Source organism: Arachis hypogaea, chromosome 12 (assembly GCF_003086295.3).
Source record: "Arachis hypogaea cultivar Tifrunner chromosome 12, arahy.Tifrunner.gnm2.J5K5, whole genome shotgun sequence".
NCBI classification, from domain to species: domain Eukaryota; kingdom Viridiplantae; phylum Streptophyta; class Magnoliopsida; order Fabales; family Fabaceae; genus Arachis; species Arachis hypogaea.
Genome location: NC_092047.1, coordinates 107,595,330 through 107,604,937, shown reverse-complemented (window position 1 = coordinate 107,604,937; position 9,608 = coordinate 107,595,330). Strand labels below are relative to the sequence as shown.

Sequence of the window (9,608 nt, the reverse complement as noted above, 5' to 3'; positions counted from 1 at the left end):
AATTTTCAGCAACAATTACTTACAATTATATTTCCTGTCAATGTAGGCAAATTTCATTGACTGAATGATTCATGAACAATTGCTCGATGAGAGAATAGAGGGTAAGTCAGATTTGGATGAAGTTTCATATCAACTCGGTGAATTTCGGATCTACTATCCACAAAATCTTCCACAACAAGAAAATGCGTAAGACAAGTTACTATATGAATTTAAGCAAATTCAAATAACTATCTAAGGAAGGTGAAGCTAATATTTTAATACGTATGCCTCAGGTTTGATTCTGGGATGTGGGTTGCTAGATGGCAGCTATATGCTGAGGCCAGGAATTCCTTTATCATACTAGTGAGTATAACATTATAATTGCTGACATTGGACGATTATGCACGAATGCGATTGGCCTTAGATTTAGTGCTGAGCAAATACAATAATGCCAAAGGAAACACCATTGATGCCGCAAAGAAATTGGTCACCAAAATAAATTGAAATGCAGCCATTTATTATGTTCACGATATGAGTTTTATTAATTTGTCTAAGTTTAAGATATTTGAATTTCATACATTGATAGTGTTTGTTATTTTATTTTATTAAGACTTTATATTAAAGCCGTTTTCATTTATTTGTTTCTAATCCTGTCATTTATTTCGGTAGTATTATGTTGTTTCCATTTATTTTACTAAAAATGTAAAATAAAAAGATGAAACGTTGCAACCTCACTCTTGAACGAAGGGTTACACTAAAAAAATTACAAATTTGCAAAGTTATATAGCAAAAGTTTTAAAAAACTCCCGCACATTAACCCAAAAACTATTTACGCCCTTCGTAATTTAATTGATAACGGTTTTTGTTCTAAATAGTAGGGTTCTAGAAACCCCAAAAAATTAAAATTTATGAAACTTAAATTATTCTCTCACGCACAAACCCGCCAAACCAAACCCCCAAATCCCCAAACCCGTGAAACCAAAAGCACCCACCAAATTTTGTGACCCTCTCCTCAGCCTTTCCTGCAAATTGGCCACGACTTCTACTCCCCCGAGGCTCATCGCTGTTCATGGTGGCCCTCTTCTCCAACTGCTCTTCAGGTTAGTGGGTTTGGTATTCTCTTCCTTCAATTGCTGTTGTTATTAACATTTGCTTCCAGTTCGCATCGCTAAGATTCTTCTCTATTTGTATCACTGCTATTCTTCGCTTTAGGTTGATGTTCGTTGCTCCGTTGTTCGCTACTCGTTAGTGTTTGCTGCTTCGTTGTTCATTGTTCGCTATTCACTATGGTTGTTCATTGTTGACGGCTTTTTCCTTTATCAATCAAGGTAAATAATCGCTGTTTTCTTTGGTATATGCTATCTTAATTAGATTATTCTAGTTTTTTAACCATGTTTTGATGTGTATTTTTACCATTCAACTAATAAAATACCAAGATTTGGGATATTGAACTAGAACAGAGTTATGTTGTTCATGAATTAGAGAAGAGTTGTTCATCCCAATAATCAGGTTATGTATATAGTTTTTTGTCCAATGATAAAAGGGTATGGTCTAATGTTATGCATTATTCTCTTGCAGGGCTCTACAATTTGCATGTCTTGTTTACCTATGATTCCAAATCTGATATCTTTCAGGCAAGGTAATTGTGAAGAATTACCTTAAGTGTCTAATATTGAAATTCTATGACAATCTACAATAAAGGAACACATTGTGCACCTAATTTTATATATATTTATTGCAGTTGGCATATGATCAAAGAGTAGTACTAGTATATAGTTTTTTTATGGAACGTGCTTTATATGCCTTAATTTTCCTTATTAGCTTTTGGCCTTATTTTTTATTTTTAATTTTAACGCCTTTAATAGTGTATAAGTTAAGGACTTAATGAGTTTCTTTGACTGTATTAGTAGTTTTGAATTTGAGATATAATCCAAATAAAGAAGCTAGTATTAGTGGTTTAGAATTTTGAGCCAATAACGGGAATCCATCTTGCATTGTTTCTTCTAGAGTTTTTTCTGTGCTTCTTGAATTCTTATTCAGATAGCATATGAAAATATAATGTCTTTTGGAGCTAAATTATGAAGGTTTTAATTTTTTAAGCATCAAATAGGTAGTTTACTCTAACTTAACTATGCCTGGATTTAATCTATTGGTGGAATGATAAAATTATATTCACAGGAAATATTCGAAAAGCCCATGAGCATTGCTGTCTGGGCATTGCACTTAAAAGGAGTTGTGTATGTAGCTAACATTCTAGCCACTCTCAATTGTCATTGCGACTGCCATAGAAGTTGTGTTCATTGGTGATACTCTGCACATTGGAAGGTACCACTTGTTTAATTTTGATATGGAATAACAGATATATTAATGCATATGAATAAGGAAATTGCTTTGTGTCATTTTTTTGTTGGTTTAAATCATTCTTGAGTCTTAGTGATGGAAAAATATAATAAAGAAAAACAGATTTCGAAGAGATTTATCTCACAGTGAATTGTACCTCAAATCAAAATAGCTGAAATTGAGTAGACTCTTACACCGAACTAAAAAAGAATCAATAATTTGCTCCATGACGTACTCATACTTGTTATGATGGACATAAGTGGATCAATTTGTACCCTCAACGACTTTATGCAACGAGTTCATATGTTTTATCATTATTTTATTCATCAAACTCATAGTTGATTAGGTTAGTTTGCTTACTTGTTTATTTGCTTTAAATTTTTTTGTTTGCATTTTGCAGTATAATTAGAGCTGTAATAATATCAATTAGCTTTTACAAGATGTTGATAATGTTCCTCTTTTACAAAGCTATAAAATTGTGCATCAAAACGCACATAATAGTCATAATACTAGTACAAACTCTTATATTCTAATTCCATTGACTTGCATTCTAATTCCTGTATGCCGAAAGCTTTAATGGAAGATTATTAATTTTAATAATTCCTAGGGTGCATTCAAACTTGGATCACATTTTGCCCAATAGCCATCAAGTACAATAAAATTTTATAGATGCATTTTGGAATAGTCACAAGTAACAACATATACCTGAGGGATTAATCATTCTGATCTTTCAATTTTTTGTATTTTTGTTTTAGAATTTCTAGTTTTCATGCATTTCCAAGTAATCATTCACTAAGCATCTGCTGCAATTAATGATATCTTGAGTTGTTGTCTGATGTTTGGTACTTGGGGCCATAGAATCGGAAGCCATGAGAGCCATCTATTGAATTTGCAGAGAGCCATCCATTGAATTTGTCTGTGATGATATGCAGCATCTTTGTTTAGCTTCAAGGAGTTAAAACTTGAAACCGTGTTTAGTACTTTATTTCAATGATTGTAGGGTGAGAGATAATCTCAAAACGTGCTAGCTGGTTCATGGGATGGATATACAAAGTACAAATTAAAATATTAAGAGGGCTTGCTTCTTTCATGTTCTATTATCTGTTTTATTCTTGTTCTTTATTAAATTAGTTTTATTTTTCATCAATCTTTGATCAATGTAATTTTCATGACTAATTGTGAGAATGAAAGTAGATTGTTTTAAAATGGGTGTATTTGGCTAGTTTGTTGGATATAATGTATGTCTGAATTTGTTATGCGTTGTTTTTTAATATTGGGTCACTGATTATATCGGATAAATACAAGAAGTAAAAGTTGAGTAATTACTCATAAATTAATTAGTATTAATTTTCTTATGACTTAAAATAGTTAATAGATAATTAATTAATAATATATACCAATTGAATAATTGTATAAATAATAATTTAATTTATAATTTCACAAAATAATTTTTAAAAAGATAATTATGTATTATGTATATATTAAGAGTACAGTACTCACAAAGATATGTAGTGAGTACTAAATCATATAAATAAAGACTATTTTTTTTAACTAAATTATTGTCATTTTTAAAATCTAACAAATGATAAAATAATTTATTTTTATTAAAAGATTTATTAAAATTTTTTTTACTTAAAAATTACTGAACTTTTATTATTTATTCAAATTATATAATTTTAGCTAAATAAATTTTATCTTTTTAAGTAGCTCAAGTATTAGAATATTTGAATTATCTTTATAATTTTTAATTTTATTTAAATTTAATTTTTATATTTTTAGATTTAATTTTAAAAATTTGTGTTAATGTTAGAATATTTTTAAGAAATAATATTATAGCTTAATAAATCTATTAAAGACAGGTTGATTATGGCACGTCAATATGAGCTAATTTGGTGATAAATAGAAGACACGATTTAGCGTTCGTAGTTAAAATTTGGTGGCTAAACTCTGTTTTTTTGGTAGTGTACGCGATAATTTTTCCAGTAACATTTTAAACATCGTATTTTTATTCTATGTCTTCTGTTGTCCTATTTTAGTAAATGAAAAAGGTGATAACATAAAAAGAAAAGAAATTTAAAAATTTAATAGCAAATGAGTAAAATGACATAATCTTCCTAGTTCAATAAATGTCAAATCAATCAATGAATGCAAACTATACAAAACAAAGGTAATTAGTAAATGGTACAAAATTACCAATCATCCTAAAATCTGAATCTTCTTCAATCTGCCATTCCAGTTTCAGGGGCCACAACAGGAGATTCAGTTGTTCTGGAACTCATCCCAGACTCTTCGTTACTTGTAGATGCACAAACCGGGATATCGGGACCAGGACTTGATGTTTTCACTTGATCAGTAAAAGCCGATTTAGCTGTTGAGGTTAGTGTTGTTCCACCACCAATGTTCCTATCTTTTTCCATCTTCTGCTGATTTTTCATACTGTCATGTCTTTTGCGCTGATCACAAACCAAACGTCATCTTCCATTACAAAAGCATAAAAATAACATAGTTTATAAATCCAAAACACAATATGCCGAATCACCATACAACGAAATTCTAAACATAGTTATAGTATGAGATACCTTAGTGAGCATGTCAAGATGGCTGCTGATATTCTTTTCTGTATCATCGTCTATCGACTCCTTTGGGATTCTACCAAGAACATTAGGACAACTTTTGTTGTAGTGCCCTGCCACACCGCAGTTTGAACACCTTCTACGTTGCTTAAATTTTGAGTTTTTCTTGGGAGCTCCCTTACTCTTCACCACCAATGGGTCAACAACGTAGTCATCGTCTAAATTACCGTTGCGTGGATTTTTACCTTGCTTTTGGAGTTTTGTAATTGTGTTGACAACATCATTCATTGCTTCGACAAAATCACTTGAGTTCTTACTTGCAACATCCATCAACCTAGAACACTCAGCACCCAACACACCCAAACGACACTTTAGTACCTTATCAGAATCACTTGGATCATCGACGTTTGACTTCCTGAAATCGCTCTTGGCATTCTTCGTCCAACGCTTGCACACTAAGCGTTCTGGAATAACTTCAACGTGTTGGTGCTTTAGGCATGTGAATATGTGCATGTAGGGAATCCCTCTATTTTCAAACCACAGACACTCACAACGAAGCATCCCCCCAACTCTGTCAAACTCAACCACATGATCAATCTCTGGCACTCCAAAACTGTTACACTTGAAGTATAGTTTTCCACCATCCTAAATTACCAACTCTGTATTCATAGCACAAGCACCCTCAATTTCCTTCCTGACCTTCCGGAACATGTTACGAGTGAAAGTCTTTGCATCAAAATCTTCAAGTGTCGTCAAAGAAGTCACAAGTACTGGATCGGTATATTTACTATTGAACTCTGCAACTCTTTCATTGTTCCTATAATGGCTAACAACGGTCTCCATGTTATTGATGAATTCAAGAAGGGTATCTTTCTTTCTTACATATGCTTTTATCAGAGAGTTAATCCCTTCACACTGGGATGTTGTCCTAATTCACCCAAAAAATTGATCCCTCAAATATGCAAGAGCCCATAAATTCCTCAACTCATAGGTTTGGTCGACACAAGAGTTGCTTGATAAGTTATACCTCGTCACCATGTCTCCCCACATGACCTGAAACTCTTCAACACTCACATTAGCATAAATCAATTTCTTGAAGTCATTTAAAAATCCATTGTTCTTAACCTTCTCGCATGCATTCCTATGTAAGTGCCATGCACATAGTCGATGTGTTGCATAAGGAAAGGCCTATTTAATGGCTTCTCTCATTGAAAGATCTCCGTCGGTGACAACTGCCATAGGGTGTTTATTCCCCATTGCTTCCAAAAGAGTTTCCAAGAGCCACTTGTATGAACCAATATCCTCATTAACAATAAGACCACATCCAAATATGACGGTCTGCCCATGATGATTGCTACCAGAAAATATCACAAGTGGTTTATTGTAGACGTTCCTATTGTAAGTCGAATCAAATGTCAAGACATCCCCAAAGCATTCATAATCAATAGGGCTAGTCCCATCAGCCCAAAACAAATTTCCAATTGATTCTCATTACTTAATGTGTACTTGCCAAAGAAATAAGAATCATTCCTAGCTTTACCTCTCAGGTAGCTTATTGCAGCATTTGCATCACCACCCTTCACTTTTTCCTTCCTATGTTGAGTAATGAGGTTGTACATATCTTTTGGTTGATGACAAGTTTGCATATCCACCTTTTTGAGCAGCCAAGTATCCCAAGATGTGACAGGTCCTGATTCCTATGTCGTGCAAATTCTTCGCCTGAGCTTTATCCGAGACACTGAATGTGCGATACTCAGGCATCATGCTAACGTCAAGTGGATCAACTAATCCATGAAAGTGCTCTTCGTAGAATGAAACAACCTTCCATTTATGAATTTTTCTATCTAGTCTTGCACGAATTCTCGCCCGGCAACAACTTCGAGTTAGGGGTTGGTGGTCCAGGATTCTTTCGTCCTTTTCAACCTCTTCCTTTCTTGAGCCCGCCCGATTGCAAACAATTTGGCGCATAATTACGCAACCATCGCTATCGCGTCTGACTTCATCCAACCTCACAGCGAAACCGTGCATCATTGCATAAGTCTTGTAGAATCGATAAACAGCTTCCTCATCTGTAAACTGAAGTTGCATGATATCTTCTCGTGACAGCTCTGCTATTCTCTTATCTTGAGGTCTATCTTCATCAGTCTCTGAATCGTCGTCTAAAAAATCTAGATCGTCTCCTCTTGGAACTCTTCATCAGAGTCTGTTCCAAAAAAATCGCTATCCGATGGCGCCATCTCCCAAAAATTAACATACACCTACAATTTATAAAAAAACAAACACATCAACACACAATTAACATTTCACAGATATGTAGACTAGAAAAATTACCACTAATTTACATAAAATACAGCAACACCTTTAAAGAACTAAAAGATTTTAATACAATCCATCCAATTGTATTTACTTTTATGTCCCCCATTTGGTTGACTAGCTTCTTTGTATCTTAAAGACCTAAGCAGAACAACATATATTTAGATTAATTTTTTTTAAAATGAGCATCAGTGATTTCATCACTTTAGAATTTCATTTGTCATGGTCTGTACAAAGTAAAAATGACATTCTCACCAAAGATAAAATGAAAACATGTGGTAGTAATACTTGCACCTGACCAGAACTATGTCAGGCACGTATGTTTATAGAAACAATATAGATAATAAATATTAGAAATTAATTCAAATAAGGCGTATAAAAGAAGACAACACTGAGTTGGATGCATTTTAATCTAATGTTCAGGAATCATGAGGGCATGCACAAGAAAAAGCATTCAGCTTCTTTTTATTTCTGGCTGGCTACTACCCATTTTTATTTGCTTCATAATCATTCAATAGATATACATAATTAATATCATATAATTTGTTAAGGCCTTCTCTACTTAATGACTTCTATTTCACTTCTTTCGAAGGAAACGAGCAAAGTGAAAATTAGTTTAGAAAGTAAGCAGCACAATTAAATAAAATAGAAATAATTCAGATTAAGTAAATACTCTTAGGAGATTATACACCAAATCTAAAGAAAAAAGCATCCTCTTCCATATGAAAGTGAAAGTGAAAGGGGCATTGTGTGTAACAGAAGAATACCAGCAAACAGGGACATTACAAGAAGATAAATTAAAAAAACAAAACACAACACCAACAACAACACAACATCAGCAACTATAACAAGATGAAAGGTTCAAAAAAATATGACAACATCCAAGGTGTTTCTTATCAAAATTAAATAACCAATGAGGATAAAATAAAAATAAATAGGCGGTATGATTTCTTCAATCTAGTAGAAATCACTTTCTCATTTACCAAACTAACTTATATTCAATAAGGACAAAATGCCACCATTACATTCATTTTTCAAAAGTTCTGTTTGGGTGTATAAAGATGGCAAGACCCAAATTTGATGAAAATTTGAATGGAGGAAAGGATCTAGACATCCACTCCAATTCTCTACTATTCCACATTAAAATTGGATTTAGAATGATATTGGACAATCCACCATTCTACCTACACAATCATATACCCTCAATTGATAACCGAATGCACCCTCCACTTTGTTAAGATTCAAATCCATTCTAAAGTGGAAAATTCCAATAGCTTTCTTCAAGGCGAAACATTGAAACTACCAATTCAAGTCCTGTATTTGTTGGGATCCTCGCTCTAAATAGATAAGCAAATTTCCATAACTAATGAGCCTAGTCATTAGTCTTATAAAGCAAATTTTTCCAGAGGTATCAATTTTGAAGGACAAGCTATATATTTTCCCATACAAGAGACATAATATCATCTGATATAAATAATATATGAATTGACAAAATAGAGAAAAATCCTTGTGGCAAAAGATACTCGTTATTTTTAGTAACCAAATTTAATCAAGTTGGTCTATGTAACACCCTACCACACAAAGCTTTACGCTTAAGTCGTAAAACAAAGGTGATGTGGTATTACGACCTCTAAAATAAAATAAGTACATATAATAGCAGAAGAGTTATAATATGCTAGGAGCCTTGAAGGATAGGGAAAATAAAAATCGCGAGATAAAAGCGCAACGCTCAAGGAACGAGTTAACTTGCATGCTAAGAAAACTGTAACTGTCAAACATAAGATAACAGAAGTAGGAATAGAGTGCCAAAGATACAAAATATCAAGCTCCTAACTCAGCCTGCGAAGTCAAGACTGGCCGGAGAATATTTACACATATATATACATACATATCCAAAACCCAAAAGTACATATACACAATCCTGCCTCTCCATAAACCTCTAAGAGGATCAAAAAGAATAAGTCATGCGGAGAGAAAACTAAGTACATATATATACATCATAGCATAACAAAATATCCCAGTAACCACTCCGCTTCAAGAGTCCAGACGCCTAACGAGATGCCTCTCGACCTGCATCTGAAAATTAACAACATAGTATGGAATGAGAACCGGAGGTTCTCAGTATGGTAAAGGTGCCACACGCATAATATATAAGGTCCTGGGAATGCCAGAGGCAATCCTAGAACGCCGACACTCAGATTGTAGAGCTTAAAGTATTAAACAGAAGCCATAAAAGGTGGTTTCCTAGAAATATTTAATCCTAACTTAACTTAACCTTAAATCTAAGTCCTATACTGCCATTCCTCCATACCTCCAATTCCATCATGCATTTTCACAGACAAATAAATAGATAAAGGCAAACACAAGAAAGTTACAACTACTGCAGGTAACAAATACACATTT

At 33.4% G+C, this 9,608-nt stretch overlaps 1 protein-coding gene across 1 annotated transcript; it reads right to left on the bottom strand.

The window, feature by feature from the left end:
* Positions 1-4,538: 4,538 nt before the first annotated feature.
* LOC140176854 (protein FAR1-RELATED SEQUENCE 5-like) lies at positions 4,539-6,980 on the bottom strand. Its single transcript, XM_072208409.1, has 6 exons — positions 6,529-6,980; positions 6,178-6,285; positions 5,920-6,033; positions 5,592-5,820; positions 4,899-5,537; positions 4,539-4,772 (listed from the first exon to the last, which is right to left on the bottom strand). Exons 1-6 carry the CDS (start codon positions 6,978-6,980, stop codon positions 4,539-4,541), a joined length of 1,776 nt encoding a protein of 591 aa, XP_072064510.1.
* Between the last annotated feature and the right edge of the window lie 2,628 nt (positions 6,981-9,608).

Bases quoted from the DNA above. Each gene is read 5' to 3' on its own strand.
- LOC140176854 (XM_072208409.1), bottom strand. From the start codon at position 6,980: ATGCAACTTCAGTTTACAGATGAGGAAGCTGTTTATCGATTCTACAAG. The intron at 6,034-6,177 runs GTGGCTCTTGGA...GCACTTACATAG, and splicing joins GAGGATATTGGTTCATACAA to GAATGCATGCGAGAAGGTTA. The intron at 5,821-5,919 runs GTATAACTTATC...TGGGTGAATTAG, and splicing joins TGGGGAGACATGGTGACGAG to GACAACATCCCAGTGTGAAG.